The sequence below is a fragment of the Hippoglossus hippoglossus genome, chromosome 13, assembly GCF_009819705.1.
Source record: "Hippoglossus hippoglossus isolate fHipHip1 chromosome 13, fHipHip1.pri, whole genome shotgun sequence".
Taxonomy (NCBI): Eukaryota; Metazoa; Chordata; class Actinopteri; order Pleuronectiformes; family Pleuronectidae; genus Hippoglossus; species Hippoglossus hippoglossus.
Genome location: NC_047163.1, coordinates 11,900,093 through 11,917,146, shown reverse-complemented (window position 1 = coordinate 11,917,146; position 17,054 = coordinate 11,900,093). Strand labels below are relative to the sequence as shown.

General features: G+C 43.0%; 1 protein-coding gene across 13 annotated transcripts in view; it reads left to right on the top strand.

Annotated features, from left to right (window-relative positions):
- Window positions 1-17,054, top strand: part of dock10 (dedicator of cytokinesis 10) — a 62,294-nt gene that overhangs the window by 43,327 nt on the left and 1,913 nt on the right. For 4 of the 13 annotated variants that reach the window (XM_034604163.1, XM_034604158.1, XM_034604165.1 and 1 more), the window contains exons 22-53: window positions 293-385; window positions 603-721; window positions 993-1,062; window positions 2,242-2,355; window positions 2,572-2,640; window positions 2,730-2,876; window positions 3,326-3,409; window positions 3,503-3,599; window positions 3,744-3,776; window positions 4,022-4,200; window positions 5,309-5,425; window positions 5,871-5,988; window positions 6,115-6,236; window positions 6,593-6,707; window positions 7,018-7,084; window positions 7,450-7,497; window positions 10,382-10,492; window positions 10,978-11,087; window positions 11,245-11,360; window positions 11,983-12,120; window positions 12,213-12,395; window positions 12,479-12,589; window positions 12,669-12,884; window positions 13,002-13,059; window positions 13,719-13,820; window positions 14,329-14,435; window positions 14,583-14,705; window positions 14,808-14,921; window positions 15,556-15,561; window positions 16,041-16,187; window positions 16,288-16,498; window positions 16,783-16,973. In XM_034604163.1, the coding sequence (XP_034460054.1) occupies window positions 293-385; window positions 603-721; window positions 993-1,062; window positions 2,242-2,355; window positions 2,572-2,640; window positions 2,730-2,876; window positions 3,326-3,409; window positions 3,503-3,599; window positions 3,744-3,776; window positions 4,022-4,200; window positions 5,309-5,425; window positions 5,871-5,988; window positions 6,115-6,236; window positions 6,593-6,707; window positions 7,018-7,084; window positions 7,450-7,497; window positions 10,382-10,492; window positions 10,978-11,087; window positions 11,245-11,360; window positions 11,983-12,120; window positions 12,213-12,395; window positions 12,479-12,589; window positions 12,669-12,884; window positions 13,002-13,059; window positions 13,719-13,820; window positions 14,329-14,435; window positions 14,583-14,705; window positions 14,808-14,921; window positions 15,556-15,561; window positions 16,041-16,187; window positions 16,288-16,498; window positions 16,783-16,973 (3,636 nt within the window). The remainder of the gene's footprint in view (window positions 1-292; window positions 386-602; window positions 722-992; window positions 1,063-2,241; window positions 2,356-2,571; window positions 2,641-2,729; window positions 2,877-3,325; window positions 3,410-3,502; window positions 3,600-3,743; window positions 3,777-4,021; window positions 4,201-5,308; window positions 5,426-5,870; window positions 5,989-6,114; window positions 6,237-6,592; window positions 6,708-7,017; window positions 7,085-7,449; window positions 7,498-10,381; window positions 10,493-10,977; window positions 11,088-11,244; window positions 11,361-11,982; window positions 12,121-12,212; window positions 12,396-12,478; window positions 12,590-12,668; window positions 12,885-13,001; window positions 13,060-13,718; window positions 13,821-14,328; window positions 14,436-14,582; window positions 14,706-14,807; window positions 14,922-15,555; window positions 15,562-16,040; window positions 16,188-16,287; window positions 16,499-16,782; window positions 16,974-17,054) is intronic. The other 9 variants (XM_034604166.1, XM_034604159.1, XM_034604170.1 and 6 more) reach the window with 6 other exon arrangements.

Sequence of the window (17,054 nt, the reverse complement as noted above, 5' to 3'; positions counted from 1 at the left end):
TGGGGAGCCGTCATGTCGTCCACCTTCATACACAGTCTATGGCACAGACTCTATTAGGCAGTGTTTCTTCAAGTATGGAAAAACCATTGTGTTCTTGCCAGAGTCGTACACTTGTTGCTTTGTTCTTGAAAACCATTTCAGCTGTTTGAGATCAGGATGATACTGAAACATCCATTAAACGATTTATATTTTAAATATCGTGAGCTGGTGATTACGTAAAACAGAACCAGTCCACTAAGTATTATTACAGATGCTCAGCAGTGACTTTGATGGGTTCTTCTCTCTGTGCCAGGACCCCCACCTGAACCGATTCTTCCAGCAGTGCCAGAAGAGAGAGCTGGACCTCTCAGTACCTCCTACCTCCAACTTCCTCAACTGCCTGAAGGTCAGAGAAAATGAGCTGCATCCCCTCAGTTCTGCTTTTATTGGGTTTGAGATGGAAACCAGGACCTACTAAAGGCTGCTTCATGTCTAATCACTGCACCTAAATGTCATTTTGTTTTCTGCCTCCTTATGATTAATGTTTGTATTTTATTTATTTTCACCCATCTCGTCTTCCAAATTCTCAACCTCCTACGCTTCTTTTTCCACCCTCCCCCCAGGGTCTCCTCAGCATGGAGAGGATCCCGGTGATCATCCGTTTTCTGCCAGTGCTCTTCAACCAGCTGTTCAAGGTTCTGACTCAGAATGACAACGACGAGGTCACCACTGCCACCACCAGGTAGGAAGCGGTACTGCGTTGTCTGCAACAGATTGCATTGACAGAAGGGGTTTGGGGTTCAGTGGATTTGACGAAGCACAAAGCGAGGGAAGCACACAGTGTTTGAAATCCAAAGAGACTTTTGTGATTTTATTTTGTGGTTAATCCAGTCACATAAAAATAAAAAATATTTTTAGCCAGCTATTGAAGAAAAAGTGTTTGACAGATGTTTTTCTTTATTTAGGAGTCAAGGTTGTTAGAAATAAAACATGTTATTGTCATGTGTCTGCAGAGTGCTGGTCCACATAGTTGCAAAGTGCCATGAAGAAAACCTGGATCACTATCTGCACTCCTTTATCAAGGTAAAACAATTTCAAAAGTGGTGTTCTTGCAGTAATCCTTGCAATTAGTTGTGCGTGTGTGTGCGTGTGTGTGTGTGTTTTTGTTATTTTCCATGTAGGAATGGGATCACTGCAAAGACAATTTGATTTGAGAAAAACAAAAAACTGAAATTAGGCCTTTGTGTGCCTTTGTGTGTGTCTGTATTTGTGTGTGTATTCTGGCCAGCAGGAGCGTGGTTAGGGCCACGTGCCCAAATCAGTGTGCGAACACACACACACACACAAGAGAAAGAAGAAGAGGAGAAAAAAGAATAAGAAAGGGCGATTGAGCAGGAGGCAAACTGGGACATTGGGCAGGCTCAATCAGAAACACAAGACATGTTTGTTTAGGGCTGAAAATCAGAACGAGAATTAGAGAAGAGAGCAGGAGAAACCATGAGACCTGTTTCGTGTTGGCCGCAGTGAAGGAAAACCGCTGCGGCAGAGACGAATGCTGGGAGGTAGAGGGCTAATGGAACGAGGGTTACCATGGTAACAGATTGGCAGGATGTGCAGTAGTAGTGCAGTCCAATTTAAACTGCTGAGTGTGTGTGTATGCGCACATTCATTCATCCCACATGTTTTACATTTGAGAGGAATATTTCATTCGCCTCGTTTCAGGTCATTATGTGAGTGTTTTTGTTCATCTACAGTATTTATGAGTATCTGGACTCGTACGTGTATACAGAGCTGAAGACGGCATCAATCAAGAAATAATGAATCAATCAAGCAGTAAAATAATCAGCCGGTTTGGACAAACTGGTAGTTTGCTAACAGCCACTATCATTATCAATGAGTCCCAAAATCCAAGAATATACAGTTTACTGTAATAACATGGGAACAGTTGGGTTTCTCTATTATTTTTCTTGACCTTACTATGTTAATTGTCCTGAGATATGAATGTATGTTGTGATTTGGCACTATACAAATAAAATTGAATAGAAATTGATGTAAGAAGTATTTAAAAAAAAAAAAAAAGGGAAAACAGTGCAAGAGTAAAACTTAAAATATAAAACTAGAGATATCAAAAAATATACTATACTATTCCACTATATACAGTCTATTTACAGTCCATAAGTACATAATTAAAAGAATTGTTAGTTGCATCCCAATCATAAAGTATATATCCTCATCTGTAACAAATTGCTTCTCTGTGTGCAGTATGTGTTCAAGTCAGAGGCTTATGGCTTCAGGACCGTCCATGAGGAGCTGGCTAAGGGGATGACCTTTGACCTGAAGAGCAATGAGCAGGCAGCAGTCAGGAATGTCCTTAAGGTTCGTCTTTAACCTTCAATCTTCTCCATCCCCTTTTCTCTCAAATGGATCCCCAGATCTTCCCAAAGAGGAATTTATAAATGTTTATTCCGCTACCGAGAAGAAAAAACAACTCTCCCAAACAAAATATTGTGTTACTCGCCTTGTTTTCATGCTGGAGCAGTGAGATAAATATTGGAACAAAAAAGATCTTGCTTTGATCTCTCCTGGTTTCAGTTCTCCTGGTTCTTCTTTGAGCTGATTGTCAAGTCCATGGCCCAACACTTGGATTCTGACCAGTTAAAGGTAAGGTTCTCAGTTCAGTGTTGTTACTTTGTATTTCTATAATATGACCTGGGATATAGTGAATCAATGTCTTCTGCTGCTTCCCTCAGCTTCCCAGACCTCAGCGTTTCCCCTCCACCTACCTGAGCCGCGTGGACACTCTGGTGGAGACGGTGTCCGAACACATCTTCTGGAAAAACAAAGACCTGCCAGAAGAGACACGCAGCGCCAACTTAGCTGTGGCTGCTTTTGTCAAGGTAGGAGGACAAACTATATATTTGTTCCTGATTCAAATGTTAACACTGAAGACACAATATATAAATGTTCTTAGTTAAAATGTTTTATAATGACTAGTTGTTCCCAACAATGTTCAAACCCAGAGAAATACCCAGTTTTATTCAAGGTACTGGATGTTTAATTTTGGTCGCTTTTTAATTGCGTCATATCGGCTTTACCCGTCTCTGCTGTAACTTCCGGAGCAAACAACGTATGAAAATTTACATATTACACCTTTATAGGAAACTTCGACATTGTGGGAGCCAGTGGAGTTTGAGTATATAGAGTTTATATGCTTGCGCGGATCAATATAAACTGTCTAACATTCTGAAAATGAAAATTGCTTCCATTTCGAGTTGTTACCTATTGATTTCTCCATCTGTGCTAAATCATCTGTCTGACTCTTGTTAACGTCCGTCTCTCTTTGCAGCGTTGCTTCACTCTGATGGACAGAGGCTTCACTTTCAAACTGATTAGCAACTACGTAAACATGATCACTGCTACTGACAGCAAGGTAAAACAGAACATGCATATTTAAATCTGGGTCGAATAAAGTGTGTCACATGAATATTGTAAAATAAACGATACGCCTTCCTGTGTTTGTCAGGTTTTGTGTGAGCTGAAATTTGAATTCTTGAGAGACGTGTGTAACCACGAACACTACATCCCTCTCAGCCTCCCGCTACCCTCGGCTCGCATCGCAGGTGAGCGCCCGAGTCGTCCTCCTGTTGGGTCGACACCGCTGTTAATGTGATAACTCATACATCAACGCTCTCATTTGTCTATTAACACGCCGTCTCTCTATCTTTCTCTTTCTGTCATTCTCTCTGACTGTGTGTCCATGTCAGACCATGCATCCCCAGAGCCACAAAGCACTCATGGTAAATATGTTCAAACATTCCTCTGTCACATTGTGTGTGTGGGCTGCAGTGTGAACGCCTCAGCTGCATGAAGATAGTGGCATTCATGGAAAACTGGCTCGTCACATTATTCGCTTACTGTCGCCAGATTTTTGTTTAGAAATGGATTAATTAACTCCCCCGATGGAAAGCAAATATTGGCACGTTAAATCCCACGCATGGATTTTCCATTAAACACGCAAATCTTCTTCACTGTGTCTCCTCAGTGTCGGTGCCCGAGTACAACCTGACTGGAGAGTTCTGCAGGAAGCACTTCCTCACCGGCCTGTTGCTGCGGGAACTGGGCCTGGCGCTCCAGGACGAGCAGGACCTCAGACACTTAGCTTTGGCCACCCTGAAGACTCTAATGGCCAAACACTCTCTGGATGCACGCTATGCCACCAAGGTAGACAGGACATGTGTTTATATGGGGGGGGGGTGGACTAAAAGGCATGAATGTCAAGTCGTCAGCTCACAGGAATTCTTCCAATGTGACTCATGCAAACACAAACACACACGCGGACATGTGATTGTTCGTAGCAGCTGGGAGCAACAGCGTCTCGGTGAATGCTGGGAAGTGTCTGGATCAGATGGAGGCAGTAATCTGTCCTCGGTAAACGGTACCAAATACTGCCAACCACAACACAACAGTAGCCTTGTAGTCAGGACTTAGGTCTGTTTGAGTCTGAGTCCGGACCAAATGTGTGGAGTGAAACTGAAAGGTCAGACTGGGAAATGTGGATGAGGATTAATGAAGACCACATGTTTTCTTGGCAGGATATATTCTATATTATGTAACTGCACCGATTTTTTCTATCTATGATCTTTATAATCTATAGAAATATATGCAAACAATCAAATAATGCATCAAAAAATGCAACACAAATAAAGTACTGGTATTCTCCCCACAGATTGTAAGAGCAGTTTTATTTTTTAATATTATGTGTTGCCAAGTTCAGGTGCTTTGAGTTCAGGCACTTGCGAGGCTGTTTTTTTAATATTCATCCATCTTTAATGATCAACTTATTATCTTTATACAGAGTTTAACTAAAATGTTATCTTACGAAAACAAAATGCAGAAAAGATGGGAATTTTAATTTACAATTTCTGTAAAACATTATTTAGTTTTTTTTATTCAAGTTCAATATATTAGAATTTATCCGTATTTTCTTTTTCTCCATACATTTATAATATTTAATATTTAACAATATTATATCGAGCCTCGATTACAGTTCATCGCTATAATGGTTTGATAAAGTCATCTTAGGAATTATTGCCAATTTAAAAAATATATATATATATCTCTGCCATTATATAGGTATTGGAAATTTTTTGCTCCCTGATGTTGGTATCAGCCCCCAAAAATCCATTGTGTTCTGGATTGTGGATGTGGGCTCGAATAACCAGCTTGTTTATCAAATCAAAATGATATATGAGGGTGTTACAAAAATATTATCTGCTTAAATGTTTTTATCAAACTAATGTGACGTCTGTTTAATCGTCTGTTCTTGCAGGAGAAGCAGGCGAGAATCGCGTCCCTCTACCTGCCTCTGTACGGCCTGATCCTGGACAACATGCCTCGATTCTTCCTCAGGGACCTTTTCCCCATCTACTTCACTTCTAGTGACCAAGTAAGAGAAGTGATGGAAGATGACATGAATGTTTGTTGTGTGTACCTGTACATATTCCTGCTGTGGTTTAAAGTTTCAAAAACATTGCCTTTCAACATTAGTTTGGCCTCATTCCTATTATTCATGGTTACCTACTAAAAGTGCAAATATTTCACTCATTCATTATTCTCAATTCTTCTAAATGTTGCAGTGAAATTTAAGAAAACTAACCCAAACTTTAACCATGTGATTTTTGACCATATACTTTTCATGAATTTTAGTTTGTCCTCTTCCATTTGATTTCAATCGCAACCTTTGTAACCTAAATCTAAGGGATAATTTCAGTTAAATTAAATTAATAAACTTTTGTTGGTAGCCCCCTTGGATGCTGTGTAAAGTTTTTCTAAAAAATAAGAGTCAGGTTGAATATATTTATTTAAATTTGTCCTCTCCTCTGCCACACCAGGGCTCTCGAGATGACCTCAGTGTCGGAGGGGGAGTGGCCGGAGGGGTGATTCCAGTCACTCGCCTTGGCAACTCTGTGGACGCATCCTTTTCCAAAGAAGTACTTAACTCCATCACAGGTAACCGTTAGCGATGTGTGATACGTGTGGTTTTGTAGGGGTGTGTCTCTACTGTCTATATAAAAACGTGTGAATGAGGACATGACATTGACGCTGACACCCTCCCTCCCCTCCACCCTCAACCAGCCTTTTCATCCTTGGCAGTTGCCATGGGTAACCAGGCCGACTCTCGGGGTTCTCTGATCAGTGTGGACTCCAACCCTAGCAACAGTGACAGGAACAGTGAGAAGATGGACGGTTGTGAGAAGGTGAGTGAGGGAAAGAGTAAAGAAAACAACAGCATCTCTCACCTTCCGTCTTTTAAATTCTCACTCTGGCGGAGGAGGAGCAAGCAGATCTGTCAAAAGAACTTATACATACATTGTATTGTACCTTTTATGTGATTGCTATGCCTGGAATAAAATATTGGCAGGAAATTAAATAATTTTCTACTCGCTTATAATTTTTTGGCCTAAGACTAGTAGAAATCCGTTTATAAAACAGTCTTTATTTCCAAGTTTAAAATCCACAAATTCACATAGACACTGCGGACCAGTGTTGTCAATGGTAGCTACATCTCTTATAACTGTAACAGTAAATCTGTGATTGCATTTCCGGTCCTCAGTTTGCTCGGCCTCAGTCCCTGATTGGCTACGGTTCTCGCTGTGACAAGCTGGACCAGGCAGAGACGCGCAGTCTGCTCATGTGCTTCTTACACATCATGAAAACCATATCTGAGGGTAAGAAGTTTCAAATGACCGTAAAAAAAAGAGTTTCACACTCACACGTCACACTTGATTTAAAAATACCTTCTTATGAATTATGATGTGATCATACTATTATGTTATACTATATTATATCTTTTATTTTGTTATTATTACAAATCAAACTTTTTGACAGTTTGACCCAGGTCTGTTTCAGTCACTTCACCACCAACTACGTATGAAAATACTAAAATAACACTGCAGTGATGAGCTACCCCCCCCCCCCCCCCCCCCCCTCCTCCTCTACAAATCTGTGGTCACGATGTTTTTTGTTGCCTGTTTCCAGATGTGCTGGTGTCGTACTGGCACCGAGCCATTCACCAGGAGATCTCAGACTTCTTCAACATCCTGGAGTAAGTGCTCCTCTCTTTTTCCTCTTTGTCGAGTATAAACACAGCTCCTGTGCGGCTGAAAACACTTAGACGGCAATGGGGGACGAGCAAGTGAAAAGAGAAGAAAAGGGGGATGTAGCCAGAGGGGGAGCAGATGAAAGTAGTGACACAGCAAGAGGGAGAGGGAAGAATAACAGACTGTAATTCCAACGAGAGTTTCCTATCCACCAAACAGTAAATTAACTGTCTGTTTCCTGTTTTCGTCGGCATGTAGAACTGGGAGAACTCATTTTGATCACATGCATTGAATTTACCCCGTGTTCTTAACAGAACATAAAAACAAGACACTTCCACCTAAAACATTTTTTCCTTTTCCTTTTCCTCAGGCTGTGTCTTCAGCACTTCAGGTTCCTCGGAAAACGCCACATAGCGAGGTACGTGCCTGCTCCGCATCGCTTGTGTCGACAAGACGGTGGACCAGCTCTCATTCACATGCATATGCTTATTAACTCAACATACCATACCACAACCGCGCTACACACACACACACACACACACACTGATTCATAATTTGAAATAATCATGAGCACACATGAATGCGCACACATGCAGAACGCATTCACTCACACTGACACATGTGCAAACACACACAGGAAAATAAATGAACCAGGCACAGTCAGGCAGAAATACTAATATGTGTTCTGTATGCGTGTGCACGCTCAGGGATGAGCTTCAAGGAGGGAAGAAAAGAAAAGAGAGTGGGGGAGGTGAAACTCCTGGATCTCGGCTGTTGAGAGAGAAGCACTGCTGGATATTGTACTGTAGTGTTTGGCGAGCATAGTATGGGGGTTTCTGTAGTGTGTGTGTGTGTGTGTGTGCGTGTGCGTGTGCGTGTGCGTGCTCTTACTGGAGCTGAGCCATTGGCACTGCTCGACTCCTCCATCTTCTGGTTCCTCCCAGCTAATTCAATTAGTCCTCTTTTTCCTTTCAGCAATGAGATGCTAAGATGTAAGCCAACAAAAGGCTGGGAGGACACACTGCTTTACTGTGCGTGGAGGCATTAACAGAATAAAGATAGCTGGGAGCCTCGCTAGCGCTCTCAGACATAGCTGAGCCTGTCTGGGGCTGCGAGATACTTAACATTCGTCTGTAATACCGGGGCCATGGGGGACTCGCAGTCGTATGCCTATGCATGTCTCAGTGTCTCGCTCTGTTAGCCAGCTTTGAAGCCCGGCTGAGTCAGTATGGTCCCCCATTGAAGTTCAGGAGTGTTGAATTAGTCGAGCAGTATGAAGCCAGCCAGTAAGCTCAGGAGACAGTGAGCCAGCCAGCCTATCAGACAACAATTCAGCCATTAAAGCCACTTTGTTAGAAATCTTAAATATGTTTCTGCTTTATTAAATATTCATGACTACCACAACAATAAAAGTTAACGTTTGGATTAGCATCATGGAGATTTCCATTAACTGAATATAAAGATGGACGATGTGTCGCCACTTCCCCCTGAAGCCAAAGAATCCCGGATTTGACATCTTGCACATTTAGAGACAGAATCTGTGCAGTAATGATCAGGGATGGATCCGCCGTGGGGAAGTCCTGCCGATACACATGCTCGACCAATCGCACGTCAGTCTCAGCTGTCAATCATGACATTACAAGAAATTAAAACCAAACTAAGGGGAATAATGAACCCTTGAACAAATATCAGTGTGAGAAGAACTATCTGAAATGATAGAAACCATCTTTGAGAAAAATGTATATAACATGTACTCATGTAACATGTACACTGACTTTTTGGCTTGATTCATGTCCCATCCACTAACATAGAGGAGGTGGGTTTATGACCCCAGCCACTAGGGGGTGTTCTGTACAGTCTATGGTATCACCTTATGTTAAATGAACAAGAACTGCTGTAAGTCTGCGTCATCACTAATGTTAGGATGTTTTTGATTCAATTTGACCGACTGTATCCTAGCAACATAACAGATTGAGAGCATTTTTGCTTAATGCTGATTGGTGCATGAAAGGTGAGAAAAGAAGAAAATCTGAAATCCATTGTATACTATTATGATCTATAATTTGGAAGAAAATCGTGTGCTCTTGTTCTGTTGCTCATGGTAACAAGCCCTTTGTGAAAATAGGTTTTCAGGGCCTTTAACACAGAGATATTCTGTCTCCTCTAGTGATGCTGCAGGGAACCTTCTCTTCCTTAATCTAATCCAGTTCAGACTTCGGCAAAAATACACACATTATACATAAACAATATACACAACATCACACACAAATGGCTTTGAATTATACAGTTTTGTCCGTGTTGTCCTTGCCGTTGTAGTCGTCACCTCCGTGCATGCGTCACCTCCTCCCCCCTCCGTGCATGTTGCTGCTGTTAATGGATCGTCGGTGTGACTGCACATCCATTGATGTTCTGTTGCATGAAGTAGCCGTCTGTGTGTGTCAACATGAGTGGTGAATAAACAGGGGATTAATGCTGGCGCTGTACATTAGTTTTCTTTGCTCCTAACACCCTGCTACACATCTTCTATGTCGCATGTCGACCTTGTAACCCGCTGCCTCCACATGCTGCCTAACGATTGGCCGGACTCCCCACCTGCCGCTTGGCTTGACTTGAGTTTAATAGGCTCAGAGGCAAGCGTGCTGATTGGCTCGCACGGCATCTTCGTCTTCTTTCTTTTCTCGCAGGCGAAGGCACCGTTTGCTTTTTGCAGCTCGGCATTCGAGCGTCATAAGAAGACGATATGCCGGAACATCTGTTGGTTGGAATCCATTTGCTAAGCTGATTTTCTGCTGCAGCTTAAGAGACATTCAGCTGCTATCTACACATCTATACATCTCAATTCTCACGCTGTCCACTGTTCCATATTAACGCTGACCTCAAGCTTTCCCACCAAAAATCAGTTGACATAGTATTTGACTAATGGCAAACTAAAACCATTGACTCTGCCACACCACTAACCTTTTCCATCTGGCTGACCTCCCCTCTCTATATGAGCTGTTTGATCGGTTTTTAATGACGCGAGCTGCTGTCATCACACCAAGGTCAAATCAGAGACCCTGTATGCTTTCAGCTTTTCATGTAGCTGCACTGCAATACAATGTGACCAACTTCCTAAAATGTCGAACAAGGTCACAAAAGCTTTTACATTTTGATCCGTAAGATCAATTTTTATTGACTGCAGGCGAAACAACAATTCGCATGCCGCATATAACAGTGTCGGTGATGATGGTGAACACTAACGACAATGCTGGTCTTAACTTAACTGACTAATGGTAGCTCTGATGTGATTGGCTCGTGAACAGGAAGCTAGCAGCGGCAGTAAAGCTGGCCCAGTCCACCCAGGCCAATGGCACCCTGAAGGGCTCTAACCACCCCTCCCAGTCCTCTCAACCCTCCAGCCTCTTCCCACAATGGTAATCACCCTCCACCAGGAAAACAAGCAAACACATCCTCTGAAGGGATGAAATTCACTGAGTCTATTTGTTCTGCTCTAAATGCTAGTGATGTCTGGTGATTGGCTCAAAATGTAAAGTTTCTTTAACAGCAACAACCTCCACACTATTGAAACATCAACGACCACAGATTTGGATTAATACATTCTCGTCTTGTGTGAATTCATCATGTATGTGTTCCCATGTTATAGACTGTAACTGTGTTCCCAGCATGACCCTCCTCATACCTGCAGTGTTCTGTCTGATGTTTATTTGTCTCTGTATTCCCATGTGTTAATAGACTGTCTCGATTTATCTGCCGATCTCTACAACTGGTTTGGTTATACTGCAGTTTCCATGTTATGTTTAAAGATTTGGTAGCACCTTCTCTGCAGTGTAATGAAAACAAATGTTCAATAAAATCACTTGAATTGAGACTAGCTGCTGATCAGGGCTGTCGTTTCTAGGATGGCATCTGGGGGGGAAGGTCACCGCCACGCACGCTCCCAAACCATGCCCATCATCAGGGGCAAGAATGCCCTCACCAACCCCAAGCTGCTGCAGATGATGGACACAGGTAACACACACACACACACACACACACAGTGTTACAAATCCCAAATGTCCCTCAAGGAGCTTTACGATCTGTGCAGCACACGAATCCATCGGAAAAGCGTCTATAAGATGTTGACAGTGAAATGACTATTGAGTTATTCATACCTGAGTCTTTCCAGATGGAAGCATTCAGGACGGGGACACGCTGAGTCCTAATGACGTGGAGGCGAACCTGTCCACTGAGGTGTCGCTCACTGTGCTGGACGTGCTCGAGCTCTTTGTCCTCCATCACAAGGTCTGTGTTCCTTTCATACTTTACAACCTCCAACCACATTTCACCACACATTTGTCGTTTTCTTTTAGAGAATCTATTTTAACTGAGGTGATGTGTGCTGTATATGTGAAGCCCTCTAAGATTACTGTATTTTCATTTATGTTATTATGTCACACCTGATCTCTGAACTCTTTGAACTTTAGGGTTTGATTTTTTTTCAGGACATTTAAATGCCTATTAAAAAATCTATGTAGATATATATTTCTCTGGCTCAGTATCCTTTTAACTATGAGAATGAACAGGGAGTTTTAAACATTTTTCTGATTTTGATTCCTCATCAAACATCTCATTATTCTATTGTACAAGACACCACAATTTTTTTTTGTAAAGATTAAATGTTAAGTTTTGTTCAATGCACAGTGAAGTTAAAATGCATTTTAAACTCTGCACATAGTTCATGCACTTTATAGTAAAAATGTGTTACCCTCTACTGCCACCTGCTGGATAGAATACTCCGTTTTTTAAGTGTTGTGAAGGTGAAAGTACTTATTGCATGAATCATTCTAAATAAATAAAAAAAGGTTTCCCTCTTGAAGCTGAATTGTGTTTTCTGCTTTTTGTGTTTTCAAAAATATCCGAACAGAAGCAGCTGTTGCTGGATGACGGACAGAACGTCCTGATGAAGAAGGTGCTGGACACCTACCTGCTCTACTTTCAGATCAACCAATCAACCGCCACTCTACGGCACATCTTCGCTGCTCTCAGGCTCTTTGTACAAAAGGTCCAGCAAGTTACATTGTACACATTTCACATGTATCACTTTATCACACATGTATTAGATTACAGCCCTCACATCTTCATCTCCTTCTGCAGTTCCCCAGTGCGTTCTTCCAGGGTAAAGCCGACCTGTGCGGCTGTCTGTGCCATGAGATCCTCAAGTGCTGTAACCATCGCTCCAGCTCCACCCAGACGGAGGCGGCTGCTCTGCTGTATTTCTTCATGAGGAAAAACTTTGAGTTTACCAAGGGGAAGTCTATAGTGCGCTCACATCTGCAGGTGAGCGGAAGCAAAATGACCTTTCGGGTGTTTGTGATTCGAGAATTTATTGTCCTCACTTTAAACTCCTCTTTTCACTTCAGGTGATCAAGGCTGTGAGTCAGTTGATAGCAGATGCTGGGATTGGAGGTTCGAGGTTTCAGCAGTCGCTGGCTATCATCAATAACTTTGCCAATGGAGATGCTCCACTCAAGGTTTTTATTACAGATTTCTCATCAGTCATTGTGATTAATAGTTTATTGTACGGAGATATTCAATTTCTACTTTCTGCAGAACACATCATTCCCTGCTGAAGTGAAGGACCTGACCAAGCGGATCAGGACGGTCCTGATGGCCACGGCTCAAATGAAGGAGCACGAGAAGGATCCAGAGATGCTGGTGGATCTTCAGTACAGTTTGGCCAACTCCTACGCCAGCACGCCTGAGCTCCGACGCACCTGGCTGGAGAGCATGGCCAAGGTCCACGTGCGCAACGGCGATCTCTCCGAGGTTGTTGATGTTCTCTCTCGTCTCTTTAGGCCGCCCTCACTTCAGAAACTTGACGAACAGCTTGAAAGGTTGAGGCGTTCATAAAGGCTCATGGTTTTGTGTTGGTCTTTCCCTCAGGCTGCCATGTGCTACATCCACATCTCAGCCCTGATCGCTGAATCGCTGAAGAGGAGAGGTGAGAGCACACATTCTGCTGCTTTGACTCTCTTGAGCTTTTTGCAGCATGGATTGTGTATGTGTATGCACAAAAACCTGCCTATATGCAGGTCTCTGAAACTGCGTGTGCATCTTTTTACACTTCGTATTCTCTAACCGGAAAATCAGACTAACGTCATCTTTGGTCCATCAGCAAACCTCATTCTCTCTGCTAACAAGGCATCAGTCCTTCATATCACATGGTGGTTGATGTGTTTGCCTGACAGTGAGCACACTGGTGACTTGAGTGTGTTTTTATATTGTGGAGATTAATAATGATTTCCAGGAATCCAACTGGTTGTATAGATCCTTCTTTGCCTCCAAACACCACCCCCAGTCGGAGATATCGCACATCCATTCATTTTGCTGTGCTGCACGTTTGTCTGTTTGTAAATGTGTTTGTTCTCAGGTGCGCACGTGTCCTCACGCAGGCTCCAGCATGTCTCCGTCTTTGGCTGCACGTGTCTGATTTGTCTTTTTGCATGCGCTTCACTTGAACCAGTAGTGTGCGAGTACAGGCCGTAGCGTGCCAGCAGCTCGGCTGATTCTTGAGCCTTGTCCTTTAGTAAAAAAGGCAAAAAGCAAGTGGACGTAAAACTTTGTAAACCTCCTCCTCCTCCTCCTCCTCCTACCAAACAGGCTACTGGAGAGCTGACAAGTCCACGATGTCCAGTGTGTCCCCTGAAGAAAGCCCTGTCTTTAACTGTAGCTCCTTACTAACTACCTCCCGAGATCCAGACAGTGAGTGTGTGCGCCTGGGGGCTGTGGGGTGGAGGGGTTAGGAGCACAGACCATAATGATGGAGAGACAAGCGACGGGGTTAGAGAGAGTGGGTGTCTACACTGAGTTGATATGGTTTGGATTAAAGGGATTTCCTGTTGTCAAATCTTAACCTCTTTTATTTCCACTGTATATTGTACTTTACGGTGAATGTTTTGAGGACCACCTTTCTCACCTTAGAGATGTTTGTTTGTGTCAGGTTTGCACATTATGCTGCCACTGTTTGACCCTCACTGTTTCTCACTGGATGAGCTGTTCAGTGTCACTGCTGTTTGATATAAAGCACAGTCACATTTGATGTTTTATCATTTGGTTTGAATCTTTTGCAAAAGTGAAACACTTGACTGTAAAAAAAAAAAATGTTTGTGTGTTTACAACAAGCACCAGCAATAATGTGTGACACTTCATGGGAAGTGCACAGCTACACATTAACTTGCTCTCATTTCCCTTTGACTATTTGACACCCCAGCATCGTTCTCTATGGGCTGGGCAGCGTTTATGTGCATCAGCCCTAATGTCAAGGAGGAGGGCGCCATGAAGGAAGACACTGGCACACAAGACACGCCCTACACTGAGGTTAGTGCTCACTAGGGCAGGTCTTATCTCTAATGTAATGTTTTATTATAACCACTGTCGAAGGTTGGTGTTATGCCGTTAACATGTGACAGTTATTTGGATTGTGTGCTTTTCTAATGTGCTCTCTGACGTCGCTGTTCTGTGAAGGACACGCTGGTGGAGCAGCTGGAGCTGTGTGTGGACTACCTGTGGAAATCTGAGAGATACGAGCTCATCGCTGACATCAACAAACCCGTCATCGCTGTCTTCGAGAAGAGACGGGATTTTAAGGTAACTGTGTGTGTGTGTATGTGTGTGTGTGTGTGTGCGTGCGCATGTGCAAACCGAGCTGTGTTTAACATTACGTGTGTGTGTGTGTGTGTTTGTCCACAGAGGCTGTCAGAGCTGTACTATGACATCCATCGCTCCTACCTGAAGGTGACTGAGGTGGTGAACTCAGAAAAGCGGCTCTTTGGACGCTACTACCGTGTAGCATTCTACGGACAGGTGAGGAACGCTTGCTGCAGAATACACACAGTTACATGGACCCTGAGTAGAGTCCGACCGATCGATCGGGATCTACCTCTGAGCTCAGGGATACTTTTGAAATATACAGTATATTGTAGAATAACTGTATATATCAAGTCTTCGGATCAAATACAAAATACAAACTTTTAGCAAGTATCAGTAAAATGTGCTTTTTGTCATGACAGTTTATTTTGTTTAGTTAAAAAACAAAACATGCAACAGATCCATCGCCTTTCACCCCATTTCCACTGAGCAGAAATCTGGCAAATAAATCTGAAACTATATATATACACAACAGGTAAATTGTGTTCTGGTTAATCTTTTAGTCCCTGGATTTATTTGTGAAGAAGCACTGCAGGGTTTGATGCTTGGTTTTTAAGACTCTGGATCTTTTACATCATTCCCCCCTTTTGTTAATGAGGAGATAATATATCTATGCACGGATTTGACAACTTTGAAATGAAGCTGATAATGAGAATATGAAATATAGAAGGAGAAAGACACGTCTTGTCAGTGAGACAAGGACATGGGAAGATAAGGAGTGAGTGAGTCATTATTCTTAATTTCTCTGTCTGTTCTGTTTTTTTCCTATTTTACTATATTCTATATCAAGATTGCGGTAAGTTTTCTCTGTCTTTGATTTTCCTCTTGCCTCGGTGCTAACCACTTTTACCTCTCTTCTCCCTCCGCCACTATTAACACCTGCTGCTCTGACCCCTTGAAGGGCTTGTGTCCAGCTTGCTGTGGTCCGTTTTACTTTTCCGTAATGTCGAGCGATGAAAGTTGTTCCCTCCCTAAACTTTAAGAAGAGCTGGTGTCAAACAGCCGCAGCGGACAGGAAGACGCTGCTCAATAAACCTCATTCATTCTTTGACATTTGAAATTGACCTCTGAACTCTCCCATCCCGAACTAAACACTGACCCTAACTCAATGACAAAATGTGTTATTGTCTGTGCCTCAAGAAACCACTAGAGGGCAACATAAAGTAAAAAGACTGCACAGTTTGTTGAGACAAACATTGAATCTGCACAAACACAAACACATGCACCCTCTTATACTGTACATGATTAGTGTGTGTGTGTGTACGTGTATTCTAGGGTTTCTTCGAGGAGGAGGAGAGCAAAGAGTTCATCTACAAAGAGCCGAAGCTGACGGGGCTGTCGGAAATCTCCCAGAGATTACTCAAACTCTACTCCGACAAGTTTGGAGCCGACAACGTTAAGATGATCCAGGACTCTAATAAGGTCAATGCCCAAATTTGGCCTTTTTATAAATGAATGAATGATTTCCCTGGTTTGTGGACATGCAACTTCACAAAATATTCCCGACATCCTTTAAAAACAGGTCAATCCCAAAGACTTGGACCCCAAGTTTGCCTACGTACAGGTGACGTATGTGGTGCCCTTCTTCGATGAGAAGGAGCAGCAGGACAAAAGGACGGATTTCGAGAGGCATCACAACATCAACCGCTTCGTGTTTGAGACGCCGTTCACTCTGTCAGGGAAGAAGCATGGAGACGTGGAGGAGCAGTGCAAGAGACGCACCATACTGACCAGTGAGTAGGTCCGCTGTGGCTAAAGAGGTAGAGAGGGTCGTCCACTCACCAGAATGTCGGTGGTTTGATCCTTTGTATGATTGGTGGGTGATAGAATAAAAGTGCTGCAGAGAGAGTGCTGTATATGTGTGAATTGGGGATTGCGACTTGTCCTGTAAAGTGCTTTTAAAGGGCTGATAAGACTAGAAAAGCTCTATATATATATATACCATTTTCACATATTTGTTTGCTCTCTAAACAAAAGAAAAACCCACTAGAGCATCTGTTTATTTTCCTCTCCCCAGCGAGCTCCAGCTTCCCCTACCTAAAGAAGCGTATCCAGGTGGTGGAGCAGCAGAGCACAGAGATGAACCCTATAGAAGTCGCCATAGACGAGATGTCGCGTAAAGTCTCTGAGCTCAACCAGCTGTGCAACATGGAGGAGGTGGACATGATCCGGCTGCAGCTGAAACTGCAGGGCAGCGTCAGCGTCAAGGTGGGGATTCTTCAGAGAAACAGACGTGCGTGCTGAAATTCAGTGGTGTTGTTTCGTCTCACCTGATCTTCCACCTCTCCA